This window comes from Diadema antillarum, unplaced genomic scaffold (genome assembly GCF_040938485.1).
Source record: "Diadema antillarum isolate AM-2024a unplaced genomic scaffold, OU_Dant_1.0 seq00001129_RagTag, whole genome shotgun sequence".
Classification (NCBI taxonomy): Eukaryota; Metazoa; Echinodermata; class Echinoidea; order Diadematoida; family Diadematidae; genus Diadema; species Diadema antillarum.
Genome location: NW_027271942.1, coordinates 275862 through 293924, shown reverse-complemented (window position 1 = coordinate 293924; position 18063 = coordinate 275862). Strand labels below are relative to the sequence as shown.

General features: G+C 38.9%; 1 protein-coding gene across 1 annotated transcript in view; it reads right to left on the bottom strand.

Annotated features, from left to right (window-relative positions):
- Nucleotides 1–3552: 3552 nt before the first annotated feature.
- Nucleotides 3553–18063, bottom strand: part of LOC139744019 (gamma-aminobutyric acid type B receptor subunit 2-like) — a 77966-nt gene continuing 63455 nt past the window's right edge. Inside the window, exons 7-19 of the mRNA XM_071654483.1 lie at nucleotides 15644–15901; nucleotides 14990–15050; nucleotides 14353–14584; nucleotides 12514–12728; nucleotides 11984–12061; nucleotides 11482–11647; nucleotides 9226–9358; nucleotides 8535–8642; nucleotides 7539–7661; nucleotides 6763–6909; nucleotides 5672–5860; nucleotides 4654–4818; nucleotides 3553–4098 (exon numbers count right to left, since the gene is read on the bottom strand). Of these exons, the coding sequence (XP_071510584.1) occupies nucleotides 3553–4098; nucleotides 4654–4818; nucleotides 5672–5860; nucleotides 6763–6909; nucleotides 7539–7661; nucleotides 8535–8642; nucleotides 9226–9358; nucleotides 11482–11647; nucleotides 11984–12061; nucleotides 12514–12728; nucleotides 14353–14584; nucleotides 14990–15050; nucleotides 15644–15901 (2421 nt within the window). The remainder of the gene's footprint in view (nucleotides 4099–4653; nucleotides 4819–5671; nucleotides 5861–6762; nucleotides 6910–7538; nucleotides 7662–8534; nucleotides 8643–9225; nucleotides 9359–11481; nucleotides 11648–11983; nucleotides 12062–12513; nucleotides 12729–14352; nucleotides 14585–14989; nucleotides 15051–15643; nucleotides 15902–18063) is intronic.

Below are 18063 nucleotides of genomic sequence, written 5' to 3'. Positions count from 1 at the left end.
TACAGGCAAGAAAGAAAGAAATCTAACTATTCTTACAACCCTCAGCCTCGTAATTTTACTTTTCATTGTTCTTCATTCTAAACGAATTCCTGCATTGTTTTAGTTATGTAGTTTGAAATTGATTTTGTATCCTTATATTCGTATAATTCTATCCATATATTCGAATGATTCTAGCTCTATATTCTCTCACTTTCTTACACTGTTGACACTATTGCTACATTAAATATTGCGAACACATGTGCCCGAATACATGTAGGCCCTATAAATGCACATTCGAGTGTGCGTGTTTTATGCATTAGGTGTATTACAGAATATCGACTGTTTTTGTATAGCAAATATAGATCATTCATTTTACTTGTGATTGTTTGAATTTGTACAACGTGACATTCAGTGTTTTCATGAATAGTGTACGGTCTATATAGAATATTGCTTCCAAGCTATCATTTTTAAATCATTTTATGTTATGAAATAAACAACATTAAATATTCTACATACGCAAATGATTTATACATCTGTGCGCGTTTGTGTGTTTATGAATGTATATGTGTATGAGTGTGAGTAGCTTTATAGGCGTGTGTAGGTTGAAAGCCTATCCGAAAAGCACTTCCGAAGTGGCGCACTTAAAAAAATATACTGGCGCCTTTTGTTATTCTTTCTGATGGTCAGAGTGTTGTATCAACTGTCGCATTTTTTTTTCTTTATCGTTATACTCTAGAGTAAGTTGCATTATGTGTAAATTAAAATAATTAATAACTTTGTATGGAAATGAAAAGAAATAAATTGAACTGAAACGAATTCAAACTTTGTGAATTATGTCTTCAATGAGAAACTTGGTATAAAGCTGTATAGGAACAATATATATATATATATATATATATATATATATATATATATATGATATCACTGTATTTGCTTTGGCAGGTAATGCTATGTAGTTACCTTATGATATTGATTTAACTTTAATGGTTAGTGTTTGCACACCCTATATTTTTTTTCTTGGTGTCATCGAAAAATAAAAATAATTTAGCTGGTAACTTTTATCGCAACTTTTTACAGAAATGCCGTGTAATGCATCTGCTATAGAACTGCCCAAAACTTGGAGATGTCTTACCAAAACGTAACTGAATGTGATATTTTTATATTCAGTTAAATGCCACATTCGTTAACTTTTCGTCACAGAATATGTTTCCTTCTTCTCATTATCACTACCCTTCAGGATAAGAGTAACGAGAAGCAAACTTCTGTTGAGATGTATGTTGAAAAGATGATAAACAATATAACTGAAGTTTGAAACTTGAAACATGAAAGTTTGACACTGTAATCTTGAAGATTCTAAACTTTGGAAAATTCTTTTCGCATTATCTAAAATTCCCTAGATGCAGCTGAATAAGGATGATACTGATAATATAGGTGAATAAATATCGATGGAACAAATTCTACGCTATCAACCAACCAAACTACACACATACATACATACACACACACACACTCACACACACAAACACACACACTATTTTTTTTTTAAAAAACCAACACGGAAATATAAATCCACGACAGAACCGACGACTCTCCGAGAGGTCCGCCCGAGATTCTTCCATGGAAAGGGAGGGGGGGGGGGGTCAATATTGACTCTTACTGTCCTAGATCAGCCAGAGAGCCCCCCCCCCCTACATACACACACACACACACGCACATACAGTGTGCATTTAATTGTTTTTCGTTATATAATTATGCGTACATACATTTGTATATTTTGTATCATATAATATATGATACAAAATGTATGTACGGATAAAACAAAAAGGTATAACATACTAAATATACACAAAGTATATGTCAATTCATACTGCTAAACAATTGAAAGAAATATGTCATGGAGTATACTATATGATATCAAAGTATGTTATACCTTTGTTTGATGGCAATAAAGTATATTTGAATTGAATTAAAATGAAATTGACAAACACAATTTGAATTTTCGACATTTCACAAGTGATAGGCCGGTCACAGTTTCTATGTTTTTATTGTGATGTCACACAAAATGACAAGAGTGATGATAAAAGTACTTTGACTTTATACACAAATTATTGCTGAAGTCTTGAGCTTTATATGCAGTTCTATTCGTAACACGCTTTATGTATACTTACACACGTCATATTTAGAAAAGCGTAGAAAACTTCCTTTTGGCTGTACGTAAAAACAAGAACATAATATAAGACACTTGATATTTTTCTACCTCGAATAAGTTTGACTACAAATCAATTAACCATCCACCCTCCCCCTCCCATTTTTCTAGATGAATTGAAGTGATGGTTGCGTATCTTGTCTTGCTGTGAAGCTCTTGAAATACATGTGCGTTGTGCCTGTTGTACATACATTTCGCTGTGTCAGCATTCTTTTACCTGTATTTGATTGGTAAACTGCAGCTATTTTTGGATTTGGCATAACATATGATAAATGGTGATGATAAATAATGATTAATAAGGTCTTCTTTATCAAGGGTAGCACATTTCCACGAAGCAATTAGCATACCAAAGTGTTAACTATCCAGTTGGACTACGGTAAAGTTTTGTTTTGACTGACTGTAAATAACGAAGGTCACCGTTGAACTACCCATGTGTCTGATCAAGCAATACTACAAACCACCGAAGCCATGTCATGTTAATGGGATGGGATAGTTTTGGTTGAAATTGGGCTTCTTTTGGTGAGATAATGACAAATTTGATACGTATAAAATATGAGAGAGCATACAAATCTAAGAGGAAATAAAGTTTATTTAATGAAAATCGGCTTTGAAATGCCTGAGATAATTATCCAAAACAAGGTGGTCCTAATAAAGGCTATAGGTGGGACCCTCCTTTTATTAGAACCACAACTAAAACTACCATCCTTTTAAACGAACGCCATGACTAAATCCACACCTCAGTATAGCTTAAACAAAACTATGAAACATTTTATATCTTTCATGTTTTGCGATCGTCACAGACGTCTCTAGAGATCTGATGATGGTTAACACCATTTTATTTTGCCCTCATTAGATCATTAAGAAATACACTAAAGTGCATGACACGATGTAAACAATTAACCATTTGTGTGCTAGGGACAGTGTGTACAACGCTATGGGATTTTCTGTGCCAATCAGCATCCAATCAAACCAAAAGTTCAACACATAAAGTAAACACATTATTAGTTTATGAATTTTAATCACTATATACTTTTGATCAAAACAGAAGATGGCATGCTGCCACCGAAATTAAATTAGCGAAAGTAACGAAACACGCAGAGCCATAAACGGGAACATCTCCACACTTTCCGCTTCGTCGCCATAACGTAAAGAAGCGTGATCTCCATCCAACATTCATTAGTTTTGGGCCAAATTTTTGGTGTCGAGAAATGTTAGCATATATCATCAGCGTCGGCATCCTTTTCATATATAAAATTTCAGTTTCAAAATGTTAATAGCTATATTGAAACGGTGGTCCCTTTAAAAGTACTACACCATGTGGGACATCTCTCAGTGAATGGGTATTCCCTCTGAGTCCTCGAAACCTTTCACCTGTCTGTCGTTTTCATCTGAATAGCTTCCGCTCGCCCGTTAGAGGGCGGACTCGTCAATTCGGTCGGAAGCGCTTCTTCGCCTGACGCCGCTTGTGCCGTCGACGCCGTCGCCGTTGACGACGGAGAGTTCGTTTCTATCGGTTTCCATGTTGTTGTAGCACCCTGTCTCGACGGCGAGTTTGTCCTTGAGGATTTCGCCCCACCCGAATGCTCTCCGTCGTCGCTATCAGCGATGTAGCCGCCGTTTCTCAGCCCTGGAGCACAAGAGTGCACATCGTGCGATGTAATTTTTAGAGCAACATCAGATGTACTCGCTTCTGTCTTTGCTCTATGCCCGAGATAAACATGTTTCGTATCTTCAGTGTTTCCATCGTGAGTTAACGTGTAGACCGAAGCTTCGCCCTCATTGTCCAAATGAGCACAACCATTCCTGCAGGAGCATCCACAGAATAAACCCATACACCGTAACCCGCAGACGTTCCCTCCTGCTTCATTCATCGTCTGTGGCGCGCTCCCCTCTTTCTTCAGTTTGGCTTCGAGCTGCAAAGGGCATGTTAGAAACAATTATGACAATGAAATTAATATAAGCTTATGAAATGAGGAGAATAAATTACTGTTAACTTGTGAGTATAGAACTATCGGCTCTGATTAAAAAAAAGTCGCAAACAAAGTGAAATCACCGTTCAAGTTAAAGTGAGTGAAAGAAGAGTTTGCTGGTGGGCTGTTTTTTGTTTTGTTTTGTTTGTTTGTTTTTTACTACGAAACAATGCACATCTGACCTTTCGAATTGTTATTACCGGTATTTTATTTCAAAATGACAAAGCATGCGGTCCCAATGCTAAATACAAATAAATTTAATTCTTCCAGTTTGGATATAATCGTATAGTAATGCGTTCATTTTTTGTATTATTATATATGAAATTATATTAAAATTATTCGTATGTATATAGTAATTTACATAAATAGCAGAAAGGAAGTTCTACTCCACAACACAGCATAATGAAAACACACTATATCGACACAGATGCGTGTCCAAACCAAAAAGGGTATCATTGATAATGAATGGTAAAGTAACTAATAATCAGAAATCGTTACCACTTTAATCTTTTCCTTGAGGTTTTGAATAACTTCTGCCTGGTTTTGAGAGGCTCTTTCACTACCCAAAGTCCCTCCGATGTTCACCAGTGATGATACACCACGACCACCGGGTTTCTTCCCCGTGGCATTTTCTCCAGCAGGGTCTTTGTAGACGGAAATCATCTAGAAAATAAAACAAAATACTAGTAGTCTTACTAATTTCCGATTCAATCTACTGACATTTTAAATACTAATTACAGTGATCACGTCCATCTCATTCATCTGTGGATCATATTAAATGCCAACATAGGAACATGTATAACATAATATGTTAACACTTTTTTATTTCAATTCAGTATCAACGATGTTGACATTATTGACTCACACAATCACAGGTATAAAGATAAAAAGGTTTCAAGAACAGCGGTACCAAGCAATTTTTGGAGTCCTCATTGACTAATTTTGTAGAGACTATTTCATGCAAGTTATACGGGTTGTGTGGTGGATTTGAAAATATAGACAGAAATGATGTCCATATTAATATTACAGTCCAATGAAAATACAACAGTGAAAGCATGTTGTTGTTGTTCATGGGAAAAACTGCGGCCCTATTGAATATGATTTGCCTCAGTCATTAGTTATATCAAATCACACGATATTACAAACAGATCAAACGAAAATACTATTTAAATTTATGATAATGTTGATATAGATCTTCACGGGGAAGCTCATGATTTATTGTCTTCATGGAATAATAATTGCCTCCATGAAAGCATATGTCTTTTATTTGAGTATATACGATGAAAATTACCTGTGCTCTCATCTTCTGGATCATTGGTGGCGATGTAGGCCTATGTACATTAATACTACAGATGTTATCATCCCTTCAGATTAAGAAGGTGAGCTATTGGCTATATGGGTACTGTAGCTTGCGGGTGAAGTGTTTTAATGTCAACACAAGGGCATGAATACCACGAATAACTAGGAAATGTCATCCGTTAATAATGAAGAAAAAGTAGTCGATCTACACTCTTACCTTGGGAACGAAGACGACGAGGAGGGTGATGGTCGTACAGAAAATAACGATGAGGGAGAGAAAGATGAAGAGCGAGGCGCGGTCGTCGATGAGCGCGAAGCTGACCCCGACCCCGATGCAGGAGAGAATGACCACGTTGTAGACGCATATTCCTATCAGCTTACTGTCGTTTAGGGCTGGGATAGTTACCTGTTTGTAGATAACAGCGATAACATAGACTAACACTTCAGTTTAAAGGGAAGTTTCATGTTCCAAATTAGCTAACTGCCGTTTAGGGTTTGGACAGTCACCTGTTAGTAGATGACAGTAAGAACACACTAATAGCAATAAAACACTTTATACCTTAAAGGGAAAGTTTCTCAAAATATGCAGGTGAATTCAGTGAATGCAGAAATATTACTAGAAGACATCAGTGAAGTTTGAAGAATATCGGACGATCCATTCAAAAGTTAAGATGAATATTTCAAGTTTCAGTGCCGCCATTGCTGGATGAGAAGACTACTATAGTTTGTAACGTCAATACAGAACAATGATATAAAGATAATTTCAAAACTGTCATTCTTTGCGAAAAGAACAAATTTCTTTTTCTTGTTACTGACATAATGTTACGGGTACAACATTTTTTCCTGCTTTCTGAAAGAGGTATTTCAATTGAGCTTTCATTATTGTTTGTGTTGGTTTCCCGTTGTGTGCGTTTTCCGTTCTGTGTCTGTGTGCCTGTAATTCAGATATTGGTACGAATTACACAACAGAACAGCGTGCTGTGGTTCCTTCCGTAGCTGTTCTGATTTGGATAGAATCGATGTTGTACCTTATTCACTGAAAGGAATTTTAAAGCACAGCAGAAAGTGGGAGGGAAAAGATAACCGAGAAATCAGAGAAAAGAACAAATCAAACATAAGTCAGGTATATCGGCCAATCAGAATTAAGAATCCAGAGACTTATGTTTGACTTTCTGACTTATGCTTGATTTCAACTATTCTTGCAAATGGGCCCAGAAATGATAGACAGATTGTACAAAAATTCTTGCAGTGCAGATCGTGCGCATAGACTTGGAGTAGAGTCGACCTAAGACTCTCACATCACCCCACCTTTCTCGTCTCCCAAGCCAGGAATGCCCCGAACACCAAGAGTAGCCCCTTGTAGCAGTAGATAGCTATCATCCAGTAGTTTATGTAGACCGAGCTGCAGTATTCGATGTAGGGTTGGATGTCAGACAAATGGTCGTGAGGATCCACCTGGCATAAGAAAACAAAAGTAAATAACAATATTTTCTGAATCAATGACTGTCTCTCATCGTATACTCGTATACAGCTTTACCAGATTTCGGTCTGTACAAGCAGGCCAAGTCATAACACATCTTTATAAGATCGTGTAAATTTGCAGAAACATGCAGCTAAGAGGATATAATTATTTGGAGGAACACATCGGAATGATTACACCTTTAGAATATCAGATAAGTAGGATATACCAAAAACAGGGATGAAGGGTATATGGTATATATTGTTTGGGACTTGGGGTGGTGGTGGTTTTGTTGTTGTTGTTGTTGTTGTTGTTGTTGTTGTTCTTGTTGTTAGGGGAAAGGGTATAGGATCCAGGGAATCACTGGGCCACCTGTTGCCATGGATATACGGGGTCATCCCACAAGACCGACACCCACGAGTCATACAGCCCACGTGTTCGACATTGAAAAGAGGTCCATGAGTCATACAGCTCACAAGTCATGGGCTGTAAGACTCGTAAGCTCTTTGCCTCGTGGGGTGTACGACTCGTGGGTGTCGGTCTCGTGACTTGCACCCGGCAATACAAGGGAATTCTTCCATCTTTACCCCTGATCCTCTACTGAAAAATAAAAACAAAAAATTACCACAGAGTAGAGCATCTTTCGATGGAGATCCATTGGGTCTAAGATCTGCCAGGAGAGAAGAATGCCGAAGTCGATGATGACGAGAACGAATACCATGAGGTAGAGGTGCTCGTCACGGACGATCTGGGAGACGGAAGGATGAATGGAAATCATTGTAGTCACAATAAGTACAGAAAAGAAACGTTACTGTTTCAACCCAGCATTGATTTCATCTGGGAAAGTATCTTTTATTTATTTGGTCTTTTTTTTCAGGATTCGAAATGGTGGATTTTTATGTGATATTGAGTTCATTTAATATGTGCAGCATGTTTGATACTTGAAATTTCCAGGACAAAAAAAAAAGGGGGGAGAAAAACTGAAAAGGTTACAAGCTGAATTTTCTTTTTATTTGACTGCATAACTATACGTTATTAGTGGCCGACGTGATGAAATCAAAGATTGTCAGTCTGTGTCAACTTGCAAAAAACAAACAAACAAACAAAACAAAACAAAAACAGAGATCTCATATGTTGTGAGATCAATGAAATAGGTGTAATGAAAACAGAGTCCAAAACGGTGTTACTTAAAGTTAAGAAGAAAAAACCTGAACACACCAAACCATCATAACATATCTAACTTTGTCATGGTGATGGAGGGCTACTGCAACGTGGAGATCAGATTCGGACTATTATCTCGGAAATCATCCACAGTTTACTGTGTAAATATGTTTCTGCATGATGAGCAGCAAAAAGCTATTTCCTTTGACAATGTGTGCAATTACTTTTAGTTGCGTCGACATTCTTGTGGTACAAAGTTTCAGTTTGTCCACACGATTGTGATACAGTCATGTATTACAAAGCAAAACTTTGATTCTGAACAAGGCACAATGTTAGAAACTCGTAATGTAATGTTGTGAATTGCACCGGTCTAATGCGAATGCAGACATTATTCACGCCCACAAAAAAAAGAGGTAAATTAGATATTGTCTATACAGAGCGATATAAGGTGTGCACGAACCCTCCGTTTTGGCGTCTTGAACGAGGCTACCCGATGCACTCTCCATGTCTTGCTGAACATGGCGCCAAACGCCGACACAAAACCCAGCGAAATAATCCAGTTTCTCGCCTGTCAGAAAAAAAAACCCGATATGGAACTATCATGAGGTGGCATTTTACTAACAAAGATTATGTTTCTCGCAGTTAGTGTCACCCATGTTTCTGAATGCCACTCAAGTGGACATGATAAAAAGTGGACTGTACTCTATTGTTATTGAATAACACTGCCGTGAAGCAGAAGTCAATGGAACCTTTCAAGCAAACTGTTTGTTTTCAACTTTCAGGCCTTATCTAATCATGAAGTGTCCAACATGATCACACGAAAGCTGCTGTAAGCCAGCAAACGGAATAAAAAAGAAATATGTTCCCAATTTATTTCATAACTTTGTAGGCAGCGACGGAAATAGGAAGAAATCCCATTTTTCTTCACTAAAACTTCATTAAATAGGGTCATTAGTCTACATGAGGCGGATATACAATTCCTCAAATAGGCATTGTTTTGACAAAACATGAGATATGAGCTTAAGTTTGACTGTACACTTGAACGATTGGGTTATATTAGAGTTTACGAAATCCACTTTAGGAACAAAATATTTCAGTCTTTCATTGCTAGACGCGAATTTTTTCTTGAGACTTCATAGCTGAAAGTGTACCATGCAAATCTTTTCGCTGCCCTCAGAACCAATGATGTTTTTGTCCAGTCCGTAGACGAAGATCCAAGCATAGGCCATGACGCTACCCAGGATGATGAGGTTGTTCAGGTTTGGGCTGGATAACTTGACGAACCTACAGACAACATGACAAGCCAAACCACATGATTGTGTTGTGACACGATTTAACAGAGCGTTGCACAGCCAGAGATCCTATAAATGGAGACTCTCAAGGTTTAGCGACAAGGTTTGTTGGAACCCGCTTTATATAGGCGCCTATTTCAGAATGAGAAGGCGACTCATCTACACTCGCCAATGCATCAAGGCATATCTTTAATTCTCAAGGAAGGCGCCTATAATTAGACAACTTTGTGAAATCCGCCTTCCTCATTTCTCTCTCTCACTGTCCCTCAGCGAGTTCCACCGATTTGCTAAAGCTTCTGGATCAACCTACTTTTAAGCAAAACCAAAATTATAGAATTTTTAATCGAAGATGATATTACATCACTTGTGGGCCTGCCTATCACGCAAGATAAGCAGAATGTGTGTTTGACTACCAAACGTCCATTCCTTGTCAAATTGTGCCATTTTCCTAGGTACATGTGGCACAAAGTTACATGAAACACACACACACACACACACACACATGAGCAAACGCATTGATGTAGGAAAAAAACAAGTAAAGACAGCTATGCAATCAGCTATAATGTAATGTCCATTATATTACGCTGCAAACAAAGAATCGCAGTATTCATCATGCTTTTAGAAAGCAAGTGAATGGAATAACTAACCCCGTCCAAAAGGCTATAAAGTAAATTGATCAGTTCGTTGTTATCTCATCCGAACATTGTGGGATGCTGGATGCTGTGCTGAAATGTAAATTCGGCTTTAGCGAGAGCAGAATAGACCCATGCAATATTGTATGGTAAAGGGTACACACTCTTTCAGATAAGCTGTCAATAAGAATTAAAAAAAAAACTCGCGTGCACACCCAAACATTTTTCGCAATTGATAACAATCTGATGTGCACACACTGTGTAAATTGATTTCATGGCCAAATAGAGGCAATACCGATTTCGAATGACTCAGCAATCGGCAGCATTTTAAACAATTTCACCGATAATTCACCCGGAAAGCAAACAAAAGTTGAAGCTCATGCACTTTTTTGTCAAATTGATTGAAAAGTATGGAGAGTAAATTATGAAATTAACTTACTCATTTAATATTGAAAGAGTTACCCTGAAAAATAAGAATAAAAACTCCCGAGGGGTTTGAAAGGAAGAGGGGGTTAAGTTCCAAGTTGACACCATTGGATTCATTGACACATGCAACACATTATTCTGTGATAATGTGTGCATATTCGTCGTGCATTTTCACTTTATGCTTCACGTTGAATTAGATAGATAAAGTCACACAAACATCAAAATCGGACTGAAAGAAGGGATGTTACCAAACGAGTTGCACGCGTCTTCAAGTGTCAATAGAGGAAAAACTACCTCAGCAAATTGGGGAGGTGATGATTGATATTGCTATCTAACAAAATGTCCCTTGACATACACATCTATCCCCATTTTTTTTTTTTTTACATGATGTCAGGAAAATAAGTTGCATCCTTCGCCTGATATTATCATAATCGTGTAATGGCCCTGCAACTCTGGTATTTAGGGGAAAGAGTTGCTAGCCATAAATTTCTGAAAAAATCATGGTACTTTTGTGAAGAAACCACGATTGAAAAATTACGAGGTAATGACATCTTGTCCATGTGACCAATATCACAGTTGGGTGTTCTTTTAATTTTACTAAATGATATATGGAAGTCAACTTTGATCATGATTGGGAATTGCAGTTTGAGCTGCCCAGTAATATCAGAGCTTCAATTGCTTTCGGCAAATGGGGTAAAAAGGCCGTCTTGTCATTCCGTTTTCTTCAAGATGTCGCAGAATGTTCAAGCTGATACGCCCCATAGCAGCTTCATTTTCCTTCGGTTGCATCCGTTCGGGAAAAAAATATAACGTGCGCCACTTTCTTTCTAATTATAGATTACCTGTTGCGTTATTCAATCCCTGAAAAAATATACATATGAAATACCATGTGTTCTTTCGAGCGTTTGGTTCTGAGCTCGTGTTCTGATTTGCAAGACTATTTTGTTTGTTTTTTTCTTGAATGACCGTTCCTCGTTAATTTGTTTATTGTCTGTTTAGTTGCTTGTTTGCAAACTGACGGTGTGCTAATTTCCACACAGTTGCGGCCTTCACTCACTTTTGATCCCTAAACCTGACGTTAAAGCAGAAAAAGACGACCGCCATAACGATGCCGAGGAAAGCAACAGACGCCATCACGATGTAGAGACGGAGTGTGATGCCCAAGTACATCTCGTTGACCACCCGAATGACCTCGGGGGTTCTGTCCGGGGGAATCACGCCTCCTGTGGATATCATTGGAGGAAAGAGAAAGACTCGAACTTTCAGTCTGTCACAAAATACACTCTTTGGAGAACATTTCAAATGCATGACCTTTACCTCATAAAGCCATACCTAGACGCGTTGTGAAAACGGTTTTCTTTTCTTTTTGTTTTTGCTTCTTATATTTTAATTACAACTTTCTTAGTTGTAAAAGGCACAGGATATTTGGCCCTATGATCACTTTTTAGCGCTATATAATTCTAATAACTTTCATAAAACATTGCTGTGTTCTCTTTAACAGATTGATAGAAGTGATTAAGAACATGCGATCGACATGCGATGTTGGTGTTTGTACATACCGGGGAAGAGTACTTCAGTGTCAATCCGCAGGTCGTCGTCCAGAGTATAATATCGCCCAATTCGTTGTTGGCTATATTCTGGAACCAAAGAAAGAATTATGGAACAATCCGTCATAAATAATCAAGAGATCTTATCGTGTCTCTTCAGAGGTTAGGAAGACCTAATCAAAGACTTTTGAAGGCAAGACTACTATGATTATCTTTATTGATATCATATCTGACCGGAAACGGAGCAACTGTTGAGTCTTCATTTTTTTTTCTCTCTCTCCGGAGGGCAAAATATCTACTTGCATGCTTCTGTTCCTTAATGTATTGAGGGAAAGTTAGACCCCATCCTCTTTCCATACATATTTCAACAAAATAATTCACTTGATTTGAGTCACCTCAGGTTTATTGCAAATTAAAGTGAAATGGACAATACTAAAGTAGCTCGGGAAGAAAACACAGGCTGTACATCAACATTAATACTATAGAACCAAATGCTGCACATGAAAGAGTAAGGATTGGCATTCCAGTGATTTATTCCTCACCGGCTTGGCGCGAACAAATGTAGGGGTACATTTTGCTGCAGTCAACGACCAAGAGATCCACGCCCTGGTTGAGATCGACGACGACGCACCCTGGGGCTGACGGCGACGAAATTGACGTCCACGTATCGCTCAAATTCACCTCGGAGAGTTTCTCCTCGCCAGACAAGCTGGTTCGCCACACCTCTCCACTGGTGTTCACGTAAAGCCCCAGCCACCTGAGGATACAAATTGAACTGAAATGACCACTTCCCTCCTAACCCATTGGTAAAGTGTTTCCCGTCTACGCCATCACTGTTCTTGCTCTCATATGCCATTTCATTTTCTAATGCGTCCTGTACCAACAGTACAGTATTAGGAAGAACAGGGAGGTGGGAAGAGCTGGTATAAGAATTACTACCTTTTTAAAAGTTTAACACACTTGAAGCGATAGCCGATGTTGTTTTGACTGTTTTGAAGGTATCGAGTGTGAGTGATTATACTAATGCCAGAACTAAATGTTGTGCATTATTTGTTTTATAAATTATGAAGCAGATACTTGTCGTCTGATAAATTACACTCATCTCAAAGTTCATAATTAGTAGATCTACATCTAACTTAGATCCCAAAACGTTACATCTTATAACAGGCAAGATGACAAAATGGGTCTGATTTCACTATGATTTCAAATGTATAATAGTCGGTCTAAATTCCACAGCAGTCATTTTCGCGACAAAATAAAATGATGAAATCTCACCCGGTCACCATCGTGCAGGGAAAGAGAAAGATCATTTTAAATACGTCCTGTACCAACAGTATACAGTATTACTAAGAGCGGGAGGTGGGAAGAGCTAGTAAGAATTACTCACACAATGTACCTTTTTAAAAGTTTAACACACTTGAGGCGAATCGGATAGCCGATGTTGTTTGGGCTGTTTTAAAGGTATTGAGTGTGAGTGATTATACTAATGCCAGAATTAAATGTTGTGCATTATTTGTTTTATAAACTATAAAGCAGATCCTTGTCGTCTGATAAATCCAACTCATATCAAAGTTCATAGGTCAGTAGATCTACATGTAACGTAGATGTAACGTTGGATCTTAAACCAGGCAAGATAACACAATGGGTCTGACTCCAATATGATTTCAAATGTAGTCGGTCTAAATTCCACAGCAGTCACTTTCGCGAGAAAATAAAAGGATGAAATCTCGCCCGATAACCATCGCGTAGGGAAAGTGCTAATGACACCTCATCGTACTTATACGTATGGCAGGTCGCAAGAAAAGGTAGGTATATAGTGCAGAATAAATGCCTGCATGGTCACCTTTACCCTGTCACCTAATCATCTAATTAAAATCTGCTTCATCATTTTATGATGGTTTTTTTTTTCTATTCAATACTATCAAACTACAGACAAACGCTGACAGTGTGCCGTAGCGTGTACGACAATACATGAAATTTGAAGTCGAAGGATATAAGTGAGATCTAGCTTTTCCTGACTTTGAATTGGGTGCACGTCATGAGACCGACACCCACGAGTCATACAGCCCATGAGTCATACAGCCCAAGAGTTATACAGCCCACGAGTCATACAGCCCGTGAGTTCGACACTGTTAAGCAAACAAGGCCCACGAGACCGACACATGAGGCCCGTGCATGTTGTAACGTCGAACTGTTTATACCTAGTGTCGAACTCATGGACCTTATTTGCCAAGTGTCGAACACATGGGCTGTATGACTCGTGGGATGTGTGTCTCATGGACCTTTTTATATTGTCGAACTTGTGTGCCGTGTGGCTCGTGGGTGTCGGTCTCGTGGGATGGCCTCGTTGATTTAATATTAAAGCCAGGAACCTATTTTACCATCGACTGTACAAGGCGATGTCATCTGGTCGTTCTTCCATGACTGTCTTCACCATCAGTTCGATGTCCACCCGCTCGTACATTGGAGCCAATATCAACCCTTCACCGTGATCATAGAGACATGCGATTCTAGCCTCAGACCAGGTCCTGATTTGGTTCACAAATCTTATGCACATGGAACCGCTTAGGAACGCTTCCTCGTTAAGCTCCTCTCGATGCTGCTTACAGCCAACTAGTGCAAGGTAAAGAGCAACAGTAGATAAGAGAAATTTGTGTCTAGGGCCTTTTATTTTCGTGCGAATGGCCTTGGAGCAAATAATTCAATACTTGAAAGTTGAGAATGTCATTCATCGATTTCAACTTAACATTAGATTTCTGTCATATTTTCTACGCATATTGTTATTACTTAAACTCCCGAAACGAAAGCAGTTCCACTCCACAGATGAGCATGCAATTCACTGATTTCGCCCTCCCCGCTTCAATTATCTGCATGCTTTCTACATATAGGCATACGTACATATTATTTTGGTGTGACTTTAAAAAAGAAAACAAACAAATAAACAAACAAAAAACAACGTACTTAGGTACTGTACCAGTAACAATGCGAGAAGAATGGACGTAAAAGCTTATAGCTCACGTTTAAGCTGCTTGATGGCACAATCCGTGATTCTGTCTCCATCTTTAAACGTAACCGTTCCCTGGTGTTTCAAAGGAACGACAATAAGAATAAGGTGACGATATCAATATTGTGGACTTCGACAAACTTGAATGAAAAAAATTTCGTTTCGTAATATCTTTAGATTTAAAAGATACAGTACAGTGAGAAATACAGAAAAACAACGACATCTGCTGCATGTACCTTTCCAAACATGTATTTGTGTGTGTGGTCCTTAGAGTAATTCTCGTTAGACATTACACCCTTTGATATCAATTTATAGGGAAAAAAGATACACTATACAGCATCTGCTGCATTACTTTTCCAAATGTTCATTGTTTCTTCTGACTTTCTTAGAGTAATTCTCGTCAAGTATCACAACCTTTAATATCATAATGGAAACTGTAGGACAAAAGTTTTCAATGTGTTGACGATATCATATACTGGTTATATTTGACTAACTAATTGGCAAATAACAATTTAAGTTAAATCTCCTAAACCCTACCAACTTGACAAAAACTTTCGCTGCCAGATAAGCACGACAACTATTAAGTAAAGGAGATACATGAATGAAAGCCAAGAGCAATAAAAATAGATAGACAAACAAGCAATCAAACCCTGGGCGTCGACAGTTACCGTTACACCTCTGAATTCTGTGGTGTTAAGGTTGTCGAAGAAAAGTCTTCCAAGTTCATTGTCGTCGTAGTTGAAATCTTCCAGTCGCTTCCAGCGGTCAGACGAGCTGGTCTGGAGGGCTGATGCGGTCCGATTCAGCATGAGGGCGATGGCCCATACTGCATCGTAGGCGGGAGCACCGTATAGGCTCGGGGTCTTCCCTCTGTTCTCTGGCAGATTAAATCTCGCGTAATAGGCCTGCTCGTAGCTCTTCGCCGTCTGATAGGAACACAGGTGGTTGTGGCTCGGCAGTGTGTGGTTGTTGTTGGATGACGTTGGATGGCGTTGGATGGGTGGAAAATAGATGGATGGGACGACAAGGAGTAAATAAAGTCGCCATCAATTCGTGTATTTCTTTTGATAATAAAAAAACCAGCTTTATCACTCGGATACAATATGGAAATAAGCCTAATCCGTTAAAAAGTTTCTGTTCTTTTTCCATGATGATAATGATGATGGGTAGTTCCAGTACAATTAATTTCACATTCTCCAGGATTACCAAATCGCTTCGTAGACAAAACAAAAACAAAAACAAAACCCCCCAGAAAGAATCAATGAACATTGTGAAATACATGTAATTGGTACAGCATTGCATCAATAAGTCTATCATGTTTTTACCTAATGCCTACGTAATGACACGTCATAGTGGTGCGTTGTGTTAGTGCCCCAGCATTTTCTTTGTACAAGGGTGAGAATCAATAGGAAGAATAACTGCGCATATAATTTTGATGACGTGTGTGTGTGTGTGTGTGTGTGTGTGTTTGTGTCGGGGTTATCCCCTAAGCCCGACATCCACGAGTCATGCAGCCCACGAGCTCGACATTGAAAAAAAAATCCATGAGTCATACAGCCCACGAGTCACACAGCCCGTAATCCGCACTACGCACAAGAGACCCACCAGCTCGACACTAGGCAAATAAGGTCTATGAGCTCGACACTAGGCACAAGCCATGAGCCGACATTAGGCAAAAAGGCCCACCTGAGACCGACACTGCATACATTTGGTCCCGTGATATTATATCGGTCTGGTGGGCCTTTTTGCCTAATGTCGGACTCATGGGCCTTGCTTGCCTAGTGTCGAGCTCACAGACCTTATATTTGCCTAGTGTCGAGCTGGTGGACCGTATGGCTCTGTGGCCTATTTTACTTGACGTCAAGCTAACGGGCCTTGTTCACTTAGTGTCTAGCTCATGGGCTTCATGACTGGTGGGTTGTATGGTTCATCGACTGCATGACTCGTGATCTTTATGACTCGTGGAACTCGTGACGTGCACCCGTTTGTCCGTGGGTGATGGGGTGTGCGATGGTGTGTGTGTAAACAAACAAGGAAAAGTAGAAATTACGCGGTGCGTAATATATGTCCCCGCCGGAAGTAGCATTTAATAGGTAAAAAGATGAAGGTCAAAGGTCAAAGAAGTCAAAGGTCAAAATTCTATGTAGAAGTTTTGAAGCCCTCACCTAGTGCCATCACTTAAAGCAAATGGAATTGAAATCGGGTTACAAATGGCAAAGGAGTAGCATTTTGTAGCAAAATGTACAATATAGGTCAAAAATCAAGGTCAAACGTCAAAGAAGTCAAAGGTCAAAATTCTGTGTAGAAGTTTTGAAGCCCTCACCTAGTGCCATCACATAAAGCAAACGGAATCAAAATCGGGTTAGAAATGGCGAAGGAGTAGCATTTTGTAGGCAATGTACAATATAGGTCAAAAATCAAGGTCAAAGGTCAAAGAAGTCAAAGGTCAAAATTCTGTGTAGCAGTTTTGAAGCCCTCACCTAGTGCCATCACTTAAAGCAAACGGAATTGAAATCGGGTTACAAATGGCGAAGGAGTAGCATTTTGTAGCAAAATGTACAATATAGGTCAAAAATCAAGGTCAAAGGTCAAAGAAGTCAAAGGTCAAAATGCTGTGTAGAAGTTTTGAAGCCCTCACCTAGTGCCATCACATAAAGCAAACGGAATCAAAATCGGGTTAGAAATGGCGAAGGAGTAGCTTTTTGTAGGCAATGTACAATATAGGTCAAAAATCAAGGTCAAAGGTCAAAGAAGTCAAAGGTCAAAATTCTGTGTAGAAGTTTTGAAGCCCTCACCTAGTGCCATCACTTAAAGCAAACGGAATTGAAATCGGGTTACAAATGGCGAAGGAGTAGCATTTTGTAGCAAAATGTACAATATAGGTCAAAAATCAAGGTCAAAGGTCAAAGAAGTCAAAGGTCAAAATTCTGTGTAGAAGTTTTGAAGCCCTCACCTAGTGCCATCATATAAAGCAAACGGAATCAAAATCGGGTTAGAAATGGCGAAGGAGTAGCATTTTGAAGCAAAATGTACAATATAGGTCAAAGGTCAAGGTCAAAGGTCACAATTGAAATTCTGTATAGAAGTT